At 39.4% G+C, this 25,867-nt stretch overlaps 2 protein-coding genes across 13 annotated transcripts in view; one reads left to right on the forward strand and one right to left on the reverse strand.

The window, feature by feature from the left end:
- LOC310879852 (uncharacterized protein) overlaps positions 1 to 25,867 on the reverse strand; it is a 216,968-nt gene that overhangs the window by 92,698 nt on the left and 98,403 nt on the right. For 4 of the 9 annotated variants that reach the window (XM_083794796.1, XM_083794795.1, XM_083794798.1 and 1 more), the window contains exon 4: positions 345 to 616. The exons of 2 other annotated variants lie outside the window; for them this stretch is intronic. In XM_083794796.1, the coding sequence (XP_083650922.1) occupies positions 345 to 616 (272 nt within the window). Of the gene's footprint in view, positions 1 to 277; positions 617 to 16,719; positions 17,974 to 21,984; positions 25,397 to 25,867 lie in introns of those variants that run through there. 3 more of the 9 variants (XR_014571170.1, XR_014571171.1, XR_014571172.1) reach the window with 3 other exon arrangements.
- The window catches only part of CHST8 (carbohydrate sulfotransferase 8), a 131,524-nt gene that overhangs the window by 35,951 nt on the left and 69,706 nt on the right, over positions 1 to 25,867 (forward strand). The window lies entirely within an intron of this gene.

Consider the following 25,867-nt stretch of genomic DNA (forward strand, 5'->3'; position numbering starts at 1 on the left):
AATGACTGACTACGCTGCTGATAGCATGTTTTCTTGATTTTAGTCCTAATGCTTGCGCACCACAAACCTCCCTCAGCCATCTGTGGAGGATGCCATAGCAGAAGTATTAAGTATTTTGTTTGCGTACTCTGGCTTCATGTATAAACAAGCATGAGGTAGATCAATTAAGAGGACTGCACTCCCAAAAATGTGAGATATGGAACTAAGTAACGAGCAATTCTGCAGCATATGCAAATGCTTTCAGTGCTGATCAATCATTTCACATCTCTTCCCAAAGAAAACAGAGCCGGTGCCACCTGGCAGAGTGCCGGCACTCCCAACTGTCACCAAAATAATTAGCTCACCTGTAGATCTCCCAGCCCAGACGCTGCAGGGAACCTGGCAGTGCAAGGCAGCTCCCTGCTCCCTCCTGCAGTGGGAGCTCGGGATGGGGGCTCACCACGTGAATGGTCACTGTCCCTGGGACTTCAGCAAGTTGCTCGACAGGCAAGACGTGAAATTTTAAATATGAAGCTGGCTGACAGGTAATGCGGCAGAGTTTGATTCCGGGACTTCTGGCATCACTGCACTTCTTCAGATGGAAGCAACAGGATGCTGCTCTCCTCCACGGCAAGCCCTGCCACAGGGATGCACACACCAGTAAGCCACTGAAGATTTCAACCAGGCTGCTTGCTGATGTGCTGGGCTGCTGAGAGGCCTGCTGTCTTGGCCCTCCATATACCAGTTTGGAGCTGAGCTGAAACAGCAAGATTGGCCAGAGCCTGTCTTCTACCAGGCTCTATGTGGGCAAGTCAAAGGGATCACCCAGAAGATACCCCAGTTGCTAACCTGCCATATGCTAAGCATTGGTGGTTTTTCGGAGTTTCTAAAACGCATAAAGAAGTTACTTCCGCAGATCTGAGCTGTGTTTGGGGCTGCAAAAAGGAAGAAATTTTCACATCTGCCATGTCAGTTTAAATATGGTTGGTTAGTTAGAACAGTTCAGTGGTTTGGAAAGCCAAAATAGGTCCTTAAGAGATGAGTGGGGCCTCAGAGAAATAAACAAACTTTCCACTGGGCTATGCAATTTCCTACAACATATTATATACACATATGTGAAAGCCATGCTCTGCAATTTGTATGTGCATGCACACACACGCAAATCAAAATTTAAAGTAAGACTGAGGGGTCTTTTGTCCCTTAATGTATTAGAGCAGAATGGATTTAATCAGCAGCTTGATAAATGACACGCCTGCTTAATTTGCTCAATTGCCAAGGCACAGATTTAATGCAATGCATTTCAGTGTCTCTGAACAAAGGATGAATGGCAAACCCACAGCCCATGGAAATGGCATGCCTGATACTATCCACGAGCCTCTACACAGCAGCTAATAGGCACAAACTGGTATTTGCTACCATAAATATCCTGCTGTGTGGTCCTTTGTTCATTGCAGGATGCCTCTTTGCATTAACGTAGCCGCTAAAGTAGTCTTTCTTTAATACAGGTTTCATACCATTTTAATTTCTTGAACTAGGTATATGTTTGCAGACTCTATGTCATAAGTACAATCCTATCTTTTATGCGGTATTTTTATATTTGAGCTACAACAGAAAGGTGTAACATTGACTCTTTCACAGCATTTTACAGCATGCTCCAGAAGCCCAGGAAACCCAGAATGATCTCTTTTTCTTTCTACCTGAGCATTTCTTTTTCTACCCAAGTGCTAGTTTCATTGACTTTTCTGCATATAAAACCATACAGAAGCAAGTGTTCAGGATTACAAAGCAGGCACATCTCAGTTCAAGCATCAGCTATTGATCTTTGCTCTTATACTTTGTTATGGCATTACAAAAGCTCCTAAATAACACACAACTGAAATGCTAGGCTATACGCACCATTTGTATAGATTCCTTGCGACAAAGGTAGCAGGATCCAAATTACTGGATAATTCAGTTTTTCCTAATATTACAAAGCCTCCAGATTGCGATCTCTTTTAGGCCAGTGTACGTAAGCAGATACCAACTGTTGTAACTGAGATCAGAATCTGGTCCAAAGAGTAAGCACGGTTATCCTTGTTCATTTTCTCTGCACTGAGGGTAATACAAAATCCTCTGAGGTGGCATGCCCTGGTAGATAGGGAAATGTGCTAGATAAGTAAGTACTCACCCTAGACATCAGCCTGGTTATAAGACTCAAAATGGGCCTTTTTTCGGATTATCATAGCCTCTCTGACAAGGGCTTAAATTGCCCCCAAAAAAATAAATTTGAAAGACTTGGGGAATATGGTTGTAAATTTTGTACATTACAGAAAAATCAAACTACATACAGAAAAAGATGAATCCCATATCATTCAGAAGTAAAATGAACATGAAAGTGAGACTGGACAGCATTTGGTGACAGTGACATCTCTTAAGCCACCAGTATGCTTTGATGTATTTTGTGCAATCCCTACCTCTGTGCTCAGTGCGGGTAAAGCCCGGCTTTGTAGGGAAAGAACCTCTTGCTACTTTTGCTAATGTTAAAGATATGTGAAATGACTTAATAGGTTCAAATAAATTCTTGCAGATACTATGGCCTTGTAGTATATTTTAGGTATGATTTCATTAAATGAAACTGGAAACGTTAATTGTAGAAACAGTACCTGTAAAGCAAAAATGCTTCTGACATGGTAAGAGGCAGTAATTTGAGTATACAGATAAGGAATCTTGATTTTTATTCTTATTCTCCTGATTTGGTTGTGTTATGGTTTTTACTTTGCTTTTGACATATACTATGTAAAATGACTTGTAGTGAAAACTTATAAATGGGCTACCACCTCTGACACGCACTGGAATACATCATGCTTACAGTCCCTATCTCTTTCAGAACGGAGGACAGTCCCTATCTCTTTCAGAATGGAGATTTTTCTGGGAAGCTTTGTTTCCCCTGCTTAGTATTTCACTACTCTGTTGCAAAGTAGTTGTTGTGGAAGTTGTTCTTCTGGTAGGAAGCCGACTTCTGTCAGTATACTACATGCAACATTTTTTGCATAGTAAATTTAAGACAAGGTAACCTCATTATGCAATCATTTTTGTGAACATTAAGAAAACTATTAAAATTTGATGTGATCATTTATCACAAGCATAGTTATTAGAAATACTAATACAACAGATGTGATTATAGTCTACAAGTCAGTGCTACAAGAGGATGAAATGTTGGCATTTGTCGTTTGTCACACTTGGCTTAGAATTAATTCATATTAAATAATATTTTAAATACATCATTTTGTTTTCCCCGCTATGCTCCCAGACGGATGTTTCTCTTCTAATAGCTCACTGTTTAAGTGCTGTAAATAGTTGTAACTTCTAAAGTTAAAATGCATAAATTACTGAATAATGCCAAATATGTGTCATCAATACATCAATCTTTGTATCACAATCTTTGAAAGCGGTTTGATAAAAGAATCGGTTGTGAAGAGTGAAGGGAACATTGTACAAGGTCACTAGCTTTACAAGCTAATCTTCCTTCTGATTGGATACTGGAAAATATTTGTTCTGAAAGATTTATTAAAAAAACCACACACACAAAAAAAAAAGTCCTACCATATGGTTTCATTTCAGATGTGAAATGTCATTGAGGCATGCTGTGCTGGCCAAGAATGTTTGCCAGTCCTCTACACAAACCTTTGTATTCTGTGTTTGCATTTTAGACAACTTAAGTATTTGCTAATATCAAGATGCTAAATAAATCAATGACATGTCAGACCTTGCGTGAAAAGCAACAGAAGAACATTGTCCCAGCATTAATCAAGTCATGTGATTGACAGTTTGTCATTTCCTACCTAGTGATCTATAGATAAACTCATTTTGGCTTTCATAGAAATGCCAGAATATATTCAGATAGCATCAGAAATACCTCTTCTACATTTTCATTTCTTGTGACCCTTGCGCTGAACTGATCCAATAACCTTTTTCATCAGATACTATCAAGAATATGCAGTTAAATAAGAGCACTTCATAACTGACTAGAACTAATTTCTAAGGCCCTAATCGTTACCTTTAATTAACTGTAGGAGCAGAGCCACGATCACTGTCAAATATAGGCAAATCAATAAAATCCTTGGTGGTGACCACAATTTGAGCAGTTTCATAACCTACATTTTCTACTTGGTTTCCAAAAATTGTTGTGAGTTGCAAAATATGGAGGTTCCTGAATGATGTCCTCAAAACCATGATGAGGAATGAGTCCAAATACCAGGCAAATAGAAAAATAAGTTTAAGGTCATATTAAAATACCCATGTCTGTACATAGCAGGGATAAAACGGAACAGATACCTCTCAGTACGGGGCTCTCTTGCAGGGCAGCTCAATTCGTTGCAGTCTCACCGTTTAATCCAAAAAGAGGAAGAACAGTTCGAGCAATTTATCAGAAGTATAAAACCGTAGCTCTATCCTGCTGCTCTTCATTCACACAGAAAAGCAAGTTGTTTAGAGGAACCACAGATAGAATTATACTCAAGCTTTCCAAGGACCACACCAAAATCGAGCTGTGCGCTCCACGTCCGCACCACCCCGTGCTGCCAGTCGGCCCCTCTGTGGCCTCCAGCCCACCAGGCCCAGACCCTGCCCTGACAGGCCTCAGCGCCAGCCCACTCCTGCCAGGGCTCACCGTCACGTCACCGAGCACAGAAACAGAAGTACACTAAACATTAAAACACCTAAATCCTTAATGATCTGTGAAGCAAATTAAGATGTAAAGCTAGCCTTCCTCATACTTTCAGGGAAGATAAAAGTTTAAAGCCAAGTTTTTTGAATTTCTCTGAATGCAGGAGCTAGAACTGGAGCAGGTAAACTTATTTTCACTTCTGACAGAAAAACACTGAGAAAAATCTTTTTGTTCTACCCCAAATGACAATTTTAGGAGGAGAGAGGGACCAGAAGACTCTGTGGCTTGCCAGGTGTGACATTCGCTTTGGTTATAGAAGACCTAAGATCCTGTCCTTGTACCAAGTTAAACACAACAAGAGCTTCAGTCTCAATTTTGCCCATCCCAGTCAGCCATGTGCTTTGTGACTCAACCGATATTTAGTTATTTCCCCAAATAGGAAACAGCTGTAGTGGATGAATTAGAAAGAAGCATATTTAGAAGTCAATGAAGTGATGACTTAGGCATGGAAGCTTGAAGAGCCACATCTAAGCGGCAGATCCATATCAGACATAAGGTCTTTCCTCAACCCACTATATAACCACCAGATGTTCCCTCAGAGCCTAAATATTCTGACTAAAAAAAAAAAAGAAAAAAAAAAATAAAAACCTGGGCAACAAAGCTTATGGAACTGGCCAGAACCGGATATAACACACTACAATGAGGAAAAAACATTTACTTCTTACAGGACTAACAATTCAGCAGGTAATTTCTCTAGCAGTAGACAGTATCACTTACTTTTTCAGGTGGTTCTTTATGAGTGAGCTTGGGAAGGAGTCACTAAATGATACTCCAACTTAGACTGTCATTAGTAACCAGAAATACAACATGCAGTCACTTTTACTGGATCTTGGTATGCAAGTTAGGTCTGAATATACACATCATTAGAAAAACAGACAGAAAGAGACTTAAGCAGCCGACTTTCTGACTGACTGATCTCCTCTTAACGTATCACCTTTTAACACTGACATTAAAACACCTTTCATCAAATAGTGCAACATACGCAGTTCATTTCCCTAGAAAAATCTGCAAACACTGTACAGAAATAAAATTGTACCAATTTCCAAATCTGCCTATTCTGCAGCCAGCTGCTCATTCATAAATGCAGCTCTCGCAAATCATTTTGGCTATGTCCCGTCCCTGCCCAACGCAGCAGCTACCTGCCCTCTCCTACTTCCAGCTGCCACCAGCACAGCCTGCACAGGGGCTCCACTGTCACCCCAGGAGACAGCGAGGGCCACAGTCAGCAGGGGTGGATGTGTTTGCCCTCATTTAACATCCTTCCCTCTGTCTCAGGTGGTCACTGAGATCTCTCTCCTATCTGCCCTTGGTCCCTGCTTGGCAGAGCTAACAATGAATGTCTGCTTTGAAATGCATAAATGCATGGGTTTGGAGGGAGGACAAAGGGCATGCTTCAGTTTTATGGAAACATTATTAAAAGTGTTTTTAAAAATTGCTTCTATGAGGAGAAAAAAAAAGGCAAGGGAAAGGGGAACGACAGCAAAACAAACAAAGCAAAACCCCAGAGGCATTTTTATTTGCCAAGCAATGTGCACACGTACACGCACAAAAACAATTAATTTAAAGTTACATTCATATATTTTAAAGTCTTAAATTATTTATTTCCATTTTAAAAAATATCCAAGCACAGTTGCTTTGGTAATAAATTTTTAAGACGGGGGAACATTTTGCATCATAGTGTCCTCTAGAGACTTTGCTTTGCATCTTGGGCTGTTCATTAAGCTAGGGATGGTGGAGTAGGGATTATTGTACAACACTGAGCAAAATATTTCTGGATCTGGAGTCACTGGGCACAAACACTGGAAGTGGTAAAAGTATAAGGAGGGAATTGGAGGCACTGTACTCCGCTCTGCTGGCATATGCCTCAAGAACGAGGGCCAGCGTTGTCAGCACTATACCACAGGGATGCCCATAGCATTCTTACTCCTACAGGCTGCTGCTGCAGTCACTGTTAACGTACAGCACAGTAGGTCAACGCAACGTTTTTTTGGCAAAAGCAAGAATTCACATTCTTCTTTTCCTGCTCTGCTGCTGTGACCCTCGAGTGAGCTTTCCAACCCTGGGCCTGGAGCTTGGCCCCCTCCCTGCCTGTCTGCGAACTGAGATGATGTCCCCACTGCTGCTTCTCCTAGAAACTGTTTGGAGAGGCTGCAAAGAACTTCCCTGCTTAAGCTAAGAGGCACCTCATATATAAAAATTTCCTACAATTTATGTGGACAAATAAAGCCACCCTTTCATAAGACAGAATCTCTTGCTATTCTAAAACTGTCCAGAGCAAATATTATAATAGACCAGTAAGCTATAAATCTGCACAGAATTTTTAATATAATGATGCACAGGCTTTACTTCTAAAGCTGCAAATCCAGTGAAGTTTTATGCACACATGATATACAGAAAAGCCTTCATGGGTTGAGATTTTAGTCAGCAAGTTCTTGCAATTTGCTTTCAAAGATTGGGGACAATAAAAAGCATCTCACCTGCCTTTCCCCAACTCCACAGAGCGCAGGACGCACAATGAAGAGCTGAATTGGTACTTGACACGGAATACAGCTACCAAAGCTGAAGCTTTGAGCTTTTGACAATTAGAGCTCTACCCTGCCGTCCTTATTCAGTGAAGCTGACGGGAGTTTTGCCTGAAATTGGTTCTGTGAAGCCATCAATGTGAGACTGCCATGAATATTTTAAAGTAAAGGAGTTGAAATACTCTAATGATCTTATGTAAATCTAGACTAAGAATTTCATTGGAAGTTTTTTGAATGGGTCATTAAGCAGGGGAGAAAAGGTTGGAAAGCAGCCTGAAAAGGAGAACATTTTCAAAAGCCAAAATACTCCCCACATTCTTCAGAGCCATCTAATTAGCCTAGCTTGGGGAAGTCAAAGAAGAGCAATGTGACAGAACATCAAGTGCATGTGCAACCACGGGCAGACCCTTGGGTTTGTCAGGAGGGAGACAGCAGAAAGGCCGTAATATGAAGTTAACATGCTTAAATGCCAAATTTGAACCCTAGATTCATAAAAATTACCTAAGATGTACTTTTTCTCCAGATCATTAGTGCTAGGAAAAGAAGTCCTGCAGAAATTCAAGATTAAGCGACGGTAAAAAGAGCAGTGGCAGTAACAGAAGTGAAAGTGTGAGTGCCTCATGGCTCCCCATCGGACTCCAGCACCTGGCTCACCCGAAATGTTCACCAGAGCACGGCTGGGTGCATTTGCACTGGGTGCCCCAGCGCACAGAGCACTGTTTGATTAGCTGCTCGGCTAATTCTTTGTCTGTTTTGAAGCAGCACAAATATTCTTACAGAGTTTCTTTAAAAATAAATTTGTCCTTGGCAGCTGAAGGACTTTTCATGCCTGATTTCTGTAGTTTTTCTATGAATGCATACTCTTATTTGTAATGTGGGAAGAGCATAGTTAAGAATATTTTTGGTGAAGAAGTGATTAGGATAGATCTATATATGCACAGTAGGCAAACAGTGTTACAGTATGTGGCTGGCACAGCTCATTCATTAAATCTCATCAATTTTTTGTTGACTTTTGGAGATTTATTCCAGAATCTACACTTCATGTCAGCAGCATCTACGCTGCATTAGCAATTACTTAAATGTATTTGGAATGTTGCGATAAAGACTTATTCAGCACGTCTGGGTAAAAGACTTTTCTTCAATATTAGATCTTATTTTGCTGTACTCAGAACCTAAATGCTGTCCAGCCCTGTGTGTTACCTGCACAAGGCCTGTGGGAGGTTTTCCCTCAGGTATGTGAGTGTTAAGCTGATGGCACCCAGCACCCAGTTTTAATTGTGCTTGCCACCATTGCTTGTTCAGGGAGGCAGAAGGCATCGTAACTGGGATACACATCTTCACATATAGATACAAGACAATAATTTTCTTGAATCTTGGCTGAAAGAAGTGCTCTTCTTACCTGGTCCTCATCACTGCAGCACATGGAGAGAGTTCCTCACAACCTCCACCTCCATGAGCCATCATCCCCACTTGGTAGGAGGGAACCGAGGTTCTGCAAGGTTAACCACTCCCAGCAACCCCACAGTGCCAGCAGACAACATTGGGCTGGTCAAGCAACGGTCACGTAACCATTGCAAAGACACTGCAGAATGGTAGCAATGAGCTGACTTAGGAGCCCACTCTCTGCTTTTCTAGCTATCAGCAAACTTTTCAACGAAGTGGTCATCTGAAAGACCTGGATCACTAGAAGGGATCAGCTTTTACACATGCTAAATTAGCTGAATACCTGACTTCGCTTCAAGCTGGTAGATATTTTTGAAGCAATGATGCTAGTATAAATACCAAATGATTTTTTATGAGGAAAAAAAATCAAGTTTTCATGGTTTTTTCCAAGAGGTAGATCTGATGCTAGCAATTCTGGGAAGAGACAGTTTGGGGTTTATGTGGCAGGCAAATCTTCACAAATTACACAGGCTGCTTTGTCAGAAAATGATGACCGATTGAAATTATTCATGCAGTGCACAGATATGATCTAGGACCATTCCAGTGATTTAATGAGACAAGGGCAATGACAAGTACAAACAGAAGTAAAGTTTGGAAAAAAGCACAGTATTCGCGCCTCCTGCAGATAGCTAATCCAGATGATTAAACCAGAATCCATTAAGATACAAATCATCCCTGGTAACATACTTGAAGCCTTCACAAAGAACTCAAAATACATGGAAAGTGGCATTTATGTGTGCTAGGGAGACAATTAATATTCAAAGATGTACTCACAATAGACAAAAGTATTTAGACTGTTTTCAGTGAGAATTAAGGGATCTGGACCACTAAGTAACACTTGGAAGGGAGAGTAAAAAAGCAATTTCAGTGATGCGTTGGGAAGAATAACTAAAATGGGGCTGAGAAACTTCACTTAAACACCAGTTACAAATCAGATACATGGAGACATCATTCTCTATGCTTCTGATCGAAGAACTCGAATTCCTCTTCGGCTCTTTTTCTGATAGCAAGTGTCCGCTTCAGTCACTTAACAGGATACTCTCACAGATGACGCTCATAAAGCAAAATAACACTTCCCAGCCACACATCAAAAGGTAAATGTGTAATAGCAGATGGCAGCTGAATACAAAATGACTTAGTACAAAGACATCTAAAATGTTTTCTACATAAATGCTGTACGCTTGAAAATACCACACTGATTAGTAAGTTCAAAGTTGTACATACTTTTGCATGCTGTTAAATGGCAGAGGCTTTTCTTTCATTCTTGTTAGAAACTACAGAATAGAAAATAAATGTACTATTGATAAGGACAGAAACTTTTGCCTATATTTAGACATCACAATAATATCACTTTTTGCAATCCTTTAAATAGGTCAGCACATGTATTGGATATTTATAAACTCATTCATTAGTTGATTGCTTCTTCTTTCCCTCCCATATAAAGCCGCACAAAAGATGAACGTGAGCAGAAAATCTCACATAGGGCCAAGGTATTATTGTTGATAATCATGACATTATACAGACAACTTTTTACATTTGCTACTATACTAAATGTTACTAAGAGTTAACTCCAAGTTATTGGCACTGTTGCAGAAAGAAATTGGATATCATATTTTTGTGTAAATTCCATCTTCTCACCCTGCAAATACCAGTGCATGTTAAATATTTGAATTTTCTCTGCATTAAAGGTTCTAAAGTTCAACAGTAATTAGTGCAATCAGGTGCCAAATCATTCAGCTCCCAGGAGAGCAGTATTATAGAATGAGCTATGGAAAAATTCCAGGGACTGAATCTGTCATATAATTAGTATAAAACTCACACTTTTAGCACAACATAATAATTACATAATCTGTTCTATGGGCTTTGCAAAGAACAACCTATAAAATATTTTTTAAAGCATCTTAATTTGACAAAAATAAGAGTTAAATTATCTTATAATGCTGATATTAATGTCTGAGGGGGAATGCAAATTACCTTAGGAAAAAGCCTAGTTAGTTGGGTAGATGTTATTGCAGCACAATTCAGAAATGACAATTACATGAATGTAAGTGGTGTCTAATTTTCCTTAATATTTACTCTAACTCTCATTTTCCTCCCACCAGTCTCATTTCTCTTTCACATGTTCGATAATGAACAGGCCATCAGCAAGAGGCAGACTTCAGAAACAAGAGCATACCTATCTACTAACCAAAGGAAAATTACTAAAATGTACGCAGTAATTAGCAGGCATCAATTCAAAATCTAATTTTAGATCTTTGATTCTGGAAAACCTGACATACTTATCAGCTCACTCACCTGAACACCACCAAGAAATCAATGAGTCAACATAGCCAAGAATTTGTATACTGGGAATGATATCCTTCTGGATATTGTTTGGTTATAAGTAAATTCAAAGAACCTTAGTGATTCTCTCTTATAAAAATAAAAATAATAAAAATAAAACAAAGATAATATGATAATTAAAGCAGTATCACTCCCTAGAATAGAGAACAGGTGATTCTATCACATGCTCTCAGTAGGGGGCCATCCAGTCTGGCCTGAGATAACTGTGGTTGTATAAGGAGCAGGTTGCATAAGGCTGTACAAGTGCAAGCACCAGGATTAATGAAACCCTGGTTTCCTCCAGATTTGTCTGTCACAGTTGACTGAAGAAGTGAACCCAGGCTGAAGCTCTGCCAACAGCTGGGGCATTTATTCTGTCTTTGTCTTGCAAATTCTTGCACAGTATCCAGCCTGGGAGCTCACCCTACCACATTCCCTTAAAGTGGGCATTTATAGAGCTTTTTTACTCAGTCACCCATTTCCATGAAGCTGGTAATAATGTAATTATAGCCGAGACCTCTTTTGTTCCATTGACTTGGAACTGGCCACTGGGTTCAAAAGTTACTAGAGACAGGAAAACACAAACAGACGCAGAGTGCACCTGTATAAGTCTTTTCTCCACAAAAACTAAGTTTAAAAAAAAGAAGTACGGAATGTGCATAGCACCGCTAGCAGAGAAAGATTGCATCGATTGCTCTATCTGGTTTGGTGAGTACATGCGCTGTGCCGCTGCTTGCAGTCCGTGTTATGGCTGGAAACATGTAACCAAAAGCTTCTTTCTATCCTAATTCTATCTTTAGTCAGCATCCTTCAACCTTGTTAAGGTTGTCCACTGTGGGAACAAACGTGTCATCTTTGAATCCTACTCACCTCAGAGCATGTTAGAGTTCAGCCATTCCTGGTGTAGGCTCAACATGTACCCACCACTACAACCTACCATAAATGATAAGGTGATAAAGATTCTCTTTGTCTAGGATTTTGTATTGCTGAGACCACTTTTCCAATGTTTTCAGAAGCAACTTATGCCATGCCCACTCTAACTGGAATGGCGCTGCACGTGTGCTCAGTGTACTGCTTAGCTGTGTTCCCCAGCTAAGAAAACTCTGAGTGCGAGCACTGCTCAAGGCTGAGCAGTATTTACATGAACTGACCTGGGCATACTAAGTCTGTCAAGAGCTGCATTTTTTGTGACCAAGTTTCACAAAACATTCACGAAATATGGTATCTAAATTGCAGTTTGACTATTTAATATCTTTTAGTGTCTTTTTTTCTTGAAAATGTCTCATTGGTTCTAATGAAGAATACTGTGCTTTTAATCAAACGCCAGGTTCAAACATCTCAGCTCAAGCCTTTTGGTGAGATGCATTTGGGAATTCAGGGCATGTCGAACCGCACAGAGCTGTAACTGCAGTACAGGAAGAGAGCTCCCAAGTAGGTTCTCCTGCTTCAAGGTTATCTCCTAGATTGTAGATTAGATGTTCATTTGCCTTGGCTTATGTCCGTGAGCACTGTCCTAGATTTCAGGAAGGACTTCCACTTCCTCGAAGTGCAGACTGTGCTATATTTAAGGCTGAAATCTTACCCCCAGCTAGATAGTCTGGACAAAGGCCTGAACTAGCCCATGTTCCCTTCTCACATCGAGATATTTTCCCACCACTGCAACTCTTCAGCAGATTCACACTGCAAAATCTCGTCCACTTCCCCGAGAAGGTTTATGTAAATCTTAATTACCACATCACAGTTTCAATATTTACTGACATGCTGTAAATCCACTGTGTACAGAGCAGACTAGGATCCAATAATAGAGGCATTGTTTAATTATATGTTTATTAGAGCACTAAAACTAATAATCCCCAGTAAAATCTTTGAAAATTATCCAATCATGGTAATCACTTTCCTTTCAGCACAGAATAAAAGCACAGCAAACAGACATTGCTCTATCATAATGCTGTATCAGAGAGAGTTACACAGCCCCCAAGCCCAATTCATACTGCCTGCCTCAAACAATCATGTATTTAAAAACATTCATTAGAAAAAGAGTTGAATAATCAAGTTTTGGTGCTTAAATCAATTATTTCATTTCAATGGGTCTCACTCACAGGAAACAGAACCTAGAAGCTTATTTTAAACACACAGCTCTGATTCAAGCCAGCAACAGTTAGGGGAGTCTTTCCTTCATAAAAACTGTCTACAGATGAAGCCAATCATAACTGAAAATCTTCTGAAACTCCCCATTGTACTTCATCAGGTTTCTGACAAGGTGTTTTTTTCCTATGTACAGAGAACGTCCTTGTTCAGACAGAACAATACGAAGGCATTTTGCTTTTTGCACATTTACTGTGTGCATGTCCTCTCAATTACAGTGTCCCATAGTGCACGAAAGAATGCAAGTCAGTCATGTAAAACAGAAAATGCATAGTTATCACAGGCTTTTCCTATAAATTATTTCTAATGTGGAGGACAACACTTAATACAATGTGCATGTATTTCTCCACGTGGATACAAAGCATCAATATCTCTTTATACGCTTGTGAGTTAAGAAGCTGTTTTGTAGAGCTTGTGGGATGTGGCTGTTGCTAAGACAACTGTGGTGCAGCCACATCCAATGTCCGTGATCATGCACCACAAGCTGTAATTTACCCACAGGTTCTTCATTTATTAGAGCAGAGAAACAGCAGGATGGTTGCTGCACCGTGTCCGGCAAGATGCAGCACAGTGCAAGCGGCTGTCACTACCTGCTCGGGGTCTAAACTGATGCTGCAATTGAAAGGAACCAAATATCGCAGTAAATGCTCTGTCAGAGCAAAACATAACCTCCAAGCCTGGGAAGACAAATGAAGGGAAGTCCTACCACTTGCCGATGGCCTCAATTAAAAGAGGACTTTCCACATTATAGGCCTTTGAAAGACTTGCTAGGCTTTGGTGCCTGCCTGTAATGAGATCTAAACCTTCAGAGGTTAGGGGTCTAGACCTTCTAGGGTCTCTAGACCTTCAGAGCCTGGGGCAATAAGCAAAGCAACACTGCCTGGGGCTTTACATTTGGTCACTCCATTGCATGGCAAGGAATAGGGTAACAAATAGGGTAATAATTAGGATTCTCATACAGAGCAAGCAGTGCCTTGTGTGCTGTTTCTTACCTTGTACAGATGAGCTAATAACTTCGTTCTTTGGGCAGTCTGCACAGCACTGTCCACTTTCTGAGAATGCCTTCAGGATCACAGTCACCAACGTTGTCTTGTTCAAATGTGTCACAGGGAGCACTGCTGCAGTAAGTCCTTCCCTACTGTTAGTAGGTTTCTACAGTTCACAGGATTAACGTGGCCAACTTAATCTTAATACTCCTGTGCTGGCTAAGATATAAAATTTAGGGGGGCATTTTTAAAGCCTGTGTGTTATAACCCTATGCCCATGCATAAGCAAACAGTAAGTCACGATTACTAAACGTCCATAATGTCAGAAGATGAGGAGATGTATGTGATGAGTACGGGTAGGCTGAGCAATCATCTGCTTTCACAAGGGCAAGACTGGAAGAAATTCTGGGCTTGAGGCTGGAGAAAGAGGCAGTGCAAGAGGCCAGCCAGCCCAGAGAAACAGAAGAGCACGTGAACATACACAGGTTATTGTCCGCTGGAAAAACTATTGGGGCAGCAGCATCTGCTGTTCAATTCAGTAAAGCACCTTGATATACTGAATTTCAGTTTGAAAAACTTCACAGTACTTGCAGCACACAACAGTGTCATATCATCACCACAATGACACTGATACATGCAGAAAAAGCTGCTTCATCTTGCTTTGTATATCCACCCTTCACAGACATGCTCCTTGTGTTCAGTAGCATGTCAGGACTGAGCAGTCAGGTCTGCATTACTACTGATAACACAAGCATCAGTGAGGAAGGAATTGGAAGACAACTGTAAAAGATAACTATGAAATGCATGTCAAAATATTCATTTTCATGTACTCCAGTACTTCCACTTCTTTCTTAAAAGTACTACACAGTCAAAACATTTGTAAGTACACATTCCTACTCAGATTTTCATGTGGACAACTAGTCATTATACAAACAGTGGTTCACACTCTGTGGTGTACAGGTCCTTAAGGTTCTTCCATTTCCTCGTTTTGTCATGTATTTATTCTATGCATAACTATTGCAGTTTACTGCAATAAAATCCATTCTCCTTAAGGCACATTCTATAATGAACAAATAAAAAATGCTATTTTGTTCAAATGTGTTATGAACAGCTTAGTATCAATTTTTAAGAAGTGTGACTAGCTTCTTAATAGCTTATTTTAGATATTTCTAGCTGCCACTAAGCTGGAAAAAATGCTTCAAAAACATTCTTATTAAAGCACTTTGAGGGGTTTTTAGCAATGCTCAGATGTGCCATCAGTATAACATTTCAAGTAACATACCTAAAAATAGAACTGTTTCCAGAAATCACACAGGAAACATGCCATAAGGGAAATACATTTATCATAAAACAGGATTCATATACATAAGCAGGAATAGTGCTTAGTGTCATAACACTCTTTTGAGTGTCATAACCTCCCATCTTAGAGACAGGAAAGTTATGTACCTTAATCCTATTCATGTTTTCAAATTGAACTGATTTCCCAAGCTGTTCACAACTGAATGTTCCAGTTAAGTCCACAGAGCTTGCTAAAGGTTCAGTATTTTAGGCAAGCTCTTCTGTTGAAGGGCCCTGGTTTCAGATTCTGCTTTTGAGTATTAGTTTCTGTATGTGAAATCACAGTGTAATCCATTATATTTGAGCTCAAGTAACTAGCCCGAATTTTCCTACAGCAATTCACACCTCCTAGGCTTCAACATACACTTTGATCATTCTTTTCATTTCCTGATTTCAGATTCACAGTAAAGTTCCCCAAATTCCACTGAACTCTGTGGGATAGCTGAGCATGAAGCAAATGCCAGAGCAGCAAATGAATTCTGCATGCATGTCCCACTGAAACTCTTCCTCCTGAAACCCCTTCCTGCATTACTTGCCTTTTTCCCAATAAACAAGAAACACCCAGTATCTTAAGCAGATATATGTTAAAGTAACACATTAATTAGAAATGATTTAATCCTATTTTGAATCCATTTGTTTCAAGTGCACTTCAGTTGTAATTGGCTCTTAAAGTGGTACAAAAATATACAAATACAAGGAGTGTTTGGTATTGTTCTCTATTTTCTCATATCCCTACTCTTCGATTGCCATCATCGTTGTAGCTGAGCAACCTCTACAGAAAACAGATAGGCAAGTCTGCTGAGCTACACAGATTATCTGATCCTCACTTTTCAGAACCCAGTACAAGAGAAAGAAGAAAGCTTTATTTTTAGGTAGAGGAGGTGTTTGATTTATCCCATTGGAAATACTTCCTTTAGTAATGCCTATTAGGCAATGAGACCTAAGTGTATTCCTAGGATTTCTATTCACTACATTCTCCCAGCATCTTACAAGATGATACGTCACAATATTTGAGTATGCCAAATGTTGTCCCAAACACAACCTTTACAATAGAATTGTAACAGTTCAAGAGCATGGTCAAGCTCACCTTGAAACACAATGAAAGAGTGAAGACCACATCGAGCACAAGTAATAGGCCTTTCATTTTCCTCGTAACAGTAGCTATAAATAAGTGATAAAGCCAGCTCAAGGTCTGTCTTAATTCCAAATAAATAAATTATTTGCAACCAGTACAAAAGGAAACAGAGGATATCTTATGTGTCCCCTAACTGTAGGAGCTGTTCTCAGAAAGAATGACTGCTGCTGCTTCTACCTGGCTGGACAGCTGATGGTGATGAATCTTGTCATGGATGGTATTAATGATAGCCTATTCCTGCAAAAAGACAAAGGCTGAGTCCTGTCTGCACCTATCTTTTAAGACTATGGTAAAAATTGCAGTCTCTTTTTCCTGGAGGAAGAAAAAAAAAAGTCCTGAAATTCACTTAGATGTGTGTATTCAGCTTTCTATACATCACTTTCTTTTTTTTTTAATTATTTTAAAGTTTTACGCACAGCATGTCATTTCTATTTATCAGCAACTTGAATTCCCTTTTAAGGTATCAGATTTAAAAATCCATTCAAGAGAACGATTTGTAACTCAATCTGACAGAACATGATGCCTTAAGATATTCCATTAAATCCTTACAAGCACCTTGTCTGTCAGTAAAATGTAATCAGCATTATGCTTGTACATCCTTATTTCCCACCTTCTACTCTATCAGAAAGGAAAGAGTTAATTCCAGTACAGCAGAGCAAGGTCCACTAATTTTATTCCTTTTTTTTATTGACACATTCTTTGGCTTAAAATCAGTTTTAAAAGTGGGTTCTTCTGACTTGGTTTCAGGAATTGAATCACAGTTTCTCTTTGGAAAGGCAACTCCTTCTCAATCGTATACATATGAAAGGGTCATGAAAATTCATAGCTGCTTGGATCCCTATAGGGTGCTATTTATCTCTGTTGGGTCAACTGCAAAAGTACTCAATACGAATGTAAAAGGATGCTATAAACAGTCAGTAAAGGCCGGACTAGTAGTGGTTAGAAATAAAAGGAGATGAAATGAGGAGAGTCCTGAAAGTGCAAGATCTATTTATAATCTTATAGATGAAAATTATATATATACATATATATATATTTATTTATTTATACAAATTTTTATTTGAAGAGATGTATTTATAAATAACTCAATAGTAGTGAATAGGTTGGGAGACCACATACAACAGAGACAAAGATCTGCTGGGCTGCAGTTTTGCCTGATGGGAACGCTGCCATTTTCTTCGGGGTTGGGGAAGCAGATTTCATAAATAGAAGTGAGTTTTTAACTAAAATAACAAAGGATTCCACCTCCCTGAAGAGTTAAGCTTGATGGTACCGAAAGCAGTATTATTATGAGGTGGATGTTGATGTGATAGTCTCCATTCTCTCAGACTGATTGCTCCCCACTGGAAACTCCTGACGGGTTTCATTCTTTCATTTTGGCACCTTCACGTGGAGCCTCTGGCAAAGCAAGACCCCAATAGCAGCAAAAGGAGAAAGGAAAGGGAAATAAAAAAGTTTAGAGAAAAGAGAAATTTGACTTACATATTACACAAGAAAAATTTTTTTTGTGTGATATTGGACAAAATAATGCTCAGTTATATGATATCATAGTGATACGACATGAGAATTAGTAAAAGTGGGCCTAAAGAAAAGGATGGAGAAGAGCTGCTAAAAGGGAGTTCAGACAAATAACCTCCAAAGAAAATTCATCTTCCAAGACTAAGGGTCAAAATTCCAAGGGCATGTGAATTTACAAGTTCAGGCACCTAATTGTTTCACTCTCCTGTGAAAATACAATCCTTATTTCCTGACAGAGAGAATTCTCTAAGTGTAGCTGTTCTGGTAAATTAATCATTCAATACATTTTAAACTAAGATAATATTGTTTTTTCCTCCATTGGTAGCACTGGTGCACCTTGGTGGAAAGAAGGGAAGAAAAAAAGGATTATGAAGATAGACTCTGTGTCTACAGTAAAACTATCATTTAGAAAATCCAGATTGTGAAAGAGCTTGCTATGAGTCTGAAATGTCCCAAATAAACCAGCAATTAGTTAAATCACAAATCCCTGAACAAAGTTAAGGACCCTCATAAGGTTAGTAAGTTAGCCCACTTCTAGAGGAATATAACAAAACTGGCCTAAATGTCAATAACCATCACCAGTGAACTTTCAAAAGGAACTCATTTTTAAATGTCTTAATTAAAAAACAAATATATAGTATTGTTACAGAGCAACTGTAGGATTCTTTATGTCTGATGTGCTTTTGCTAATGAGGAAAGATAATGGAGTTAATTTTTATGAAAGTTCTTGTCATCCAATATTATTAAATTGGACCAGCTTTCAAGGGGCTCGTAAGCAATTTATTGAAACTGGATTAAAAGGTTCATGTACTGAATTATAACATTTTGGAACAGATGCACAGAGAACATTTCTGGCTCCTGTTATTATTTACTATGCAAAATATGTACCTTGTGTTATTCATATTTACATTACCAAGTTATATGTGAAAGATTCCCACATAATAAATTAAATGGGAGCAGAAACACAAGAATTGCAGGAACCTACTTTGGAAATATGGAAATATGGATTACCCTCTACTGCTCACGGAACATTTACAAGTCTATGTTCATAACATTCAAAAAAAAAAAAAGATTATTTCTTCTATCACTTGGTCATCTTGGGTGCTCTGCTACTGTCTTATTAAAAAAGCATTCTTTTTCTTCTTATGGTTTAGGGATTTCTTGGATGCTCAGAAACAAAGTTATTTTTCCTCAGTTGTGTATTATCATGTTACCCTGCTCCCACCTCGCATATATTTTTTTTTGTTAATGAATTCCATGCCCTTGACAAGTATTTTCTTTTTTCCCTCTAGCCTATCCTTTTTCTCTCTACTGCAAATAAGTGTGTAGCTTAATTTATTTGAAGGGAGGAAAAAAAAAAAGTTAACAATGGAATTCTCTGAGGTTTTCATTTTTTTCATTGTTATTTTTTCAAGAGGGCCAGATGATAAGCCTTACTAACCTTGACATTGTTGCTTTCACTGAAGACCTATAAGCAAAGCGGTTGCCTTGCACACAGCACATATGGCCCATTTTAAACAAAAATTGACATGGTCAGCAAACATACCCAACCAAAATGAAAACAGTCTCTGGAAGGCACTAGTTACAGAAAGAGAGCAATTTCAGACAGCGGGAGCCAGAAGAAAGTGCTGTGAAGGTACCTGTGGAAAGGAGGGGTCTACAGTGCGCTCATTTAGCAGCGCCTTGTACCCCACTGCTCCCAGGGTGAAAAATGCAGGCACTACAGCAGAGACCCGGCATGCAGGCTCCTTTCAGAAATGAAAACAGTGTTTTTCAAAGAAAAATATTTTAAAAGCAAAGCTAGCTTTTAGCATTGAAAAGCCTGATTTGATGTTAAAGATCTTATGCCCTACTGCCAAGTGTCCAAACTCAGCTGCCCAGTACCCAACCACACCGCCACGCACATCACGTGGCTGAGGTACTGGTCTTGTGAGGGCCTTGGAGAGGAGATGGCAATTAAGTCATTCCTAATGAGCTGATAAGCAAGAAAAATGGTGCAGGGAGACACTGTGAACTGATTAAATAAAAAGTGTCAGATGCGGCACTGACAGCACGAGAGAAGAAGGAACCTGAGCTCTCAGCTCAGCATTAACTCCCCACATGCACTTCCCATCAAAACAAAGTCTGCAGCGCGACTCCCCACAATTTAGCCTATAGATCAACCTCAGAGCAAATTGGCTCACTGTGCTCTAAAAAGAAATGGAAATCACTTTTCTTCCCTACACTGGAAGTGATAAAATGCACCTGTAATACAAATCATTTGACTGATTCCAAATCTCCTAGGCAGGTATTTTTAGTGATAGGATAAGGATAAATGTTTCTATTTATGGAATGATTTTAGAAACTGATATCAAAATGATGAATTTTAATTTATTTTTTTTTCTACGAACAGACAGGAGTAAAAAAAAAAAGAGAAAAAAAGAAATATTCAGTTGGGTGCACCCCATGGTGCTCCCCAGGAGAAGTTCCTGTGATTCCCCTGCTCTCCCAGGTGGGACCAAGGAGCCAAATTTGCTCTCATTTTTTACTGGGGAACTGGGCCACGGGAAAATTAAATGAATTCTTGTTCTTCAGCCAAGGAGTGTGCTCAGAGCTGGCCACACGTACTTCATAGTACAAGAAAACGCTGAGGAGCCACAAGAAAGCTGGAAAGAGAGCAATCTTTGGGAAAAATACCAGAAGCTACAAGACCAGTACAAAACCGACCGCTGTTCTAAGTATGCCATCCCTCTGAACCAAGCCCAAATGCCTGTCTCTACTGAGCCACGTGCAAACACCAATGTCTGCTTTCCTTAAGGCTATATAACTCAAAAAAGCAGAGGAAGCAGAGGACAAGCATAGCTCCTGACCCTTGACACAGAATTAAAGGTAGATGTGAAACAACCAAAACTGCACTTTCCATACTGACAATGTTAATTTATTGGTATTTAGTCTAAAGGCACACAACATGCTTCTATGAAAGGGTGTGTGCCCGTGTATGTGTCAAAGGCCCATAGATGTGAGTCTTTTCCACTGCCCTCCTGAAAGGCTGAGCTAATTTTGAAAGCGCTCCATGTGTATTTTCTGTTGTATTTCCAAAACATTTTTGCATCTTTCTCAAGATACTACATGGTCACGCACAGGCCAGGTTTTGAAAATGACTCTGAAAAATGCTTAAATCTGCACTAGTTATGTTTACAAAGCAGAATTTTAAACCTGTCAAGATTTGTAACACCACAAGATGAGAGATTCTGGGGTATTTAAAAATGAAAACAAAACTGAGTGGCTGTATACCTACCAAAAAAAACCTCTTTCTACTCCAAAGCATATTGAAGCTACAGGAAAGACTTCTGATAGATTTTTAGGGAGTTTTGATGCCAGCCTTTGTATATCTGCAGCATGTGGTGCCAAGCTATAGACGTGATAGAAATCATTAGCCACTGCTACCTCATTTTATTGTTAATGGCATTGTATTTCCCATTTAAGAGAATTGTATTTTTCCTTTTCTTCCACAGTTCATTACAAAGAGCATTCAACTCTGGGATCAGTTTTCATTTTTTTTCTTGCATTACTGGCACTGATTTCACCAATTCTGACTGCTTTTATAAAAGGCTTGCTTTTATTTTCAAGCAGAATGCAAATTAGGGCAGATAGTAGGCTAAGGCAAGCACAAAGGCTTTCATTACAATGGTCATGAGAGGCGCCAGGCTGATAAAACTGGGAACTGATACTCTGCATTCATCTGCATAAAAGATGCAGCTGAAAAAAACTACAACATCGTCCTATGCCATGAAACATGCCTCACCTGTTTATTCAAACCAGCCACTCCAGAGGTGAGGGAAGGTGACCAGCTCAAGTCTCTTCTGCTCTGTCAAAACCGTGTCACAGTTGGAACGATGATGCTTTGTTAGCAAAACAGTATCAAATAGAAGTTGAAGTAGAAATCAATATATTTAATTCAGAATTCCATCTTTTAATCAGATTCATTAGGGATGGAAAGTAGAGGAGAAGACAATGTTGCTCTGGGAGGTGATCCCACAAACCTGCAGCTCAGCCTGGGTTCCACGGACCACCATGTGCCACTGGGCCCATTCTGACATATTTTGTGAAATAACGACAAAGCAGCTGGGATACATGTGTTTCATAAATATTTGCATAATGAAACATCTTCATTTGGACATATACAGTTAATTATTGAAGCTGTGTGATTTCTTTTTACTACAGTATTGACACAAATTACAGGAGAGGCCTTACAGATTTGATTTGGGGAGCAATTAATTTACACCTTCTGAAGCAATTTCCGTTGCTCAGTTTTTATCTAAGTAGAAACTACACAAATGTTCTCAAAATACAGATGAAAAACCTGGTATCTCTTATATAACTGAAAGAGCATATCGCTAAAAGGGCATTTCAGACTACAGCAGGTACCCTTAGCAGATGGCAAGTCATTGACAGCTTTAGATGTTCTAAATTAAATGAATCAAGATACCACTTGTTCCAAGTGAGTGGGTGGTTAATCACATTCACCCTTTGTATTGTTGACAGATAATGTTGATTTTAGTAATAAGACTGAGAATTTTGCAGGAGATGGAAATGTGTTTTAAATTCAGAACAAAAGGTCAATTTTCCACCCACAATAAACTCTTTTCTTTCCATAACAAGCCACTGGAGGAAAACTTGGGGTTTTCCTCAGTGAAGGTCAGGAAATAAGTTGTTAAAAGGTGGTGTGCAACTGATTCTTTCTGTTACTCAGTTACAGCATAGATCACCATTTCAAACCTTTAGACATACCAATGTGTCAAAATTCACATGTAAACATAAATCTTATTTCCATGTTCAGCTACCATAAGAAGCATCATGGCATTCATCTGTACACATGTATTTCATTGCTCTCATTACTGATAGATATTAGAATGTTAAATTCCTCGTATTTCAGCTTGCATTATATAGGTTTTCATTTGTAGAATACAAATCCACTGTCTGAATAATTAGTTATGATGTTTCAAAGAATTCAAAATAAATAATCATGATTTTGTTTTTCATTTATGCTCACATACATGAAAAATGAAGCTATCTTCATAACAGGATTTCGTCTGACTTAAGCTCCTACAGTAGTCAAAGGAATCTGTTGCATAATCAATAGCATTAGGAATGTAGCAGACTGCTTGCTGTTATTCAGAATTCTCTTAATTGGGTTTTCCTCAAGGAAAGCAATTCTGTTTCATGATACTTACTGACAATAGCTGCTGCTTGAGCGTGACAGCATTATCAAATATTCCACCTAATGGTGACATTCGGTCAGTTTTGAGAAGTAAAGTGGCATTTTAACAGGTGTTGATTAGGCATGAAATGTCCAGTTCTTGTCTTCTATCAAATAAGCTATCCTAAAAAGACTAAAAAATAACCCTCCTAAAAACTGAAATGCAATTAATATTTTATGATTTTGTTTTAATTGATATTGTATTTTCCCTTTTTAGACTTACCAACTGCCCATGTATTCTATCTACCACATGTGAATGTGCCACGTTCAAAGCTCTGCAGAATAAATTACTCTCCCTTTAAGGGAGATAATAGGTCCACTGTGGTGTCCCAATTAAAAGAATTCTCACGTACTAATTTTACGCTTTCTAATTAAGGCTCAATTACGGCTCTAGGAGACTGGCCTGGGCTCGGGTTGAATGGAAAAGTATTTGAACTGCAAAGGCTGAAGACATTCAGCTTCCAGGTCATAAGCAGCTTGAACATCTCCCCAGTGCGTACTTGCCAGCAGCAGTTAGGCTGCAGGTAGGGCAGATGTAGTACAGATATACCGCACGCTCTCCTGAGACAGTCCTAAGCCGCCTGCCAAACTTACTCACGTAGTCTTCATGCACCATGAAGACTGAACCCAACTCAAGCAGCACTTCGACAACCAGTCCTCTCTGACCAGTGAACCCTGGCTACCTGTAGTAATAGCAGGACTCTCAACCTTTGAGATGGGGTATAAGGGAGGTGTAATAACCTCTTCTATAGACCAAGCACTTGGGGGAAACCAAAGTTCACACCTTCTCGGTGACCTTGATTCTAGCAGCTAACCATTTTGTGGGAAGAGACCACAAACAGATGCAACGTATTTAGGAGAGAGAAAATTGGAGCAATCTGTTTGCTGTCATTTCAGTCTAACAGTCTTAACACTTTTGAACTCTGCTCAAGGGCTGCCCAAAAGAATGCATCTGCTTTGTGGTAAGAATAGTAACAGGTATTTATTGTATGTCAATATCGGAGAAAAGGACAGACACTGAGGCAAACCTTCCAAGGACTTCACTGGTTTGGAAACGTGTCCCAGGGCACCAGATAACCTATGCAGACAATGACCTTGGCAGCAACAGAAGGCTAATGTTTTCACAAGGATGAACTAACTGTTCCTGAACAAACTCTCCAATGCATTAAGGTACAAATGGGCACTGATTCAAAACCAGCCATGTGTCTTCATCCCCAAACCCTTACCCGAGCCGACAGATTTATGGGGGCCAATATAGAATGTCACTGACCGCTTAGGTTTGAGTTCCCCTTTGTTCTTCCAGCACCACTGAATATTATTGCTAGAGCACAAATATGCACACATAAAGTGTATGTAATTGTACACACATACAATACATTTGCCATGTCTGGCATTACTGAGCCACAGAACAGAGCACCCATGTTCATAGGTCTGCTAACCTTTCCAGAGCCAGCAGATGCATTTGCTCAGCTACATGATGCTAGAGAGCCCTAGAGATGAGAGCAGGCATTTCCCCACATCTCTGCACATCCAGTTCTCCATGTGCCTCTGTAACTGCTACAAGAGTCATCATTACTGTATGTGGGAACAGCCTCCTGCACCACAGCACTCATTACCTCCTCCAGACAATCATTTCAGCAAAGAGCAGAAAATACTCCAGGACTAGAAAAAGAACAATGGGAGTTGGTAGGATTACAAAGATTGGATGGTTTTGTTAGACTGGGAACAAAATCACAATTCCTCTTAGGTCAGAGAGAATTAAGATGCACAATTCCAACCTTAATTTTAGCCCCTTCTGGACATGCTGTAACGGGCTAGAAGGAAAATGCCTTCCTCAGAGTTTACTCTTGCTTCAGCTGAAATGCCACCAGGTAGTCTGGAAGTATGCTAGACAGACTTGACACATTAATTTTTATTTTATGTTATAAATAAATAATATTATGAAACAAAAATACAAACTGAAACATCTATGTTTACAGTGTATGTATAAGAATTAGTGGGCAGAAATAAAGAAGCTGTCAAAGCATGCCAACACAGATGCAATTCTCTTGCTGTGACACCTTTCTTCATTTTTTGAGCACAATAGCAGGGAAAGAAAAGCAGCACAGGAAGAGAAAACACACTGATAATTACAACCACGGTTCCAATAAAAGTTAAAGACAAGAAAAATCTAAGCATCCAGGAACAGTAAATCTTTTTTTTTTTTTCTCCACATTGGTATAACATTAAAACGAGTAAAAACTAATGTCATCAACTAGCTATAAACCTTGACACTGGTGGAATAGATTGGCAGGGAAGCCTGCTTTTAACACTCTCATTGCCCAGGCATATATTTCTGTTAGTCCTGACTCTAAGCATCTACTTGGAAAAAAAAACAGCTCCATAATTCTGCTAGTAAAAGACAGCCCACTACTCCACCACTTTTCATTGCGCTTTCTTTTTCTGAATCCAAAGGAAGGTATTTACACTTTCCAATCTGCCCCTCTCTCTTCCCCAAAGAGGCAGAAAGCCTACTTTCCTAATGAAAATACCTCA

This window comes from Anser anser (genome assembly GCF_964211835.1).
Source record: "Anser anser genome assembly, chromosome: 11".
Classification (NCBI taxonomy): domain Eukaryota; kingdom Metazoa; phylum Chordata; class Aves; order Anseriformes; family Anatidae; genus Anser; species Anser anser.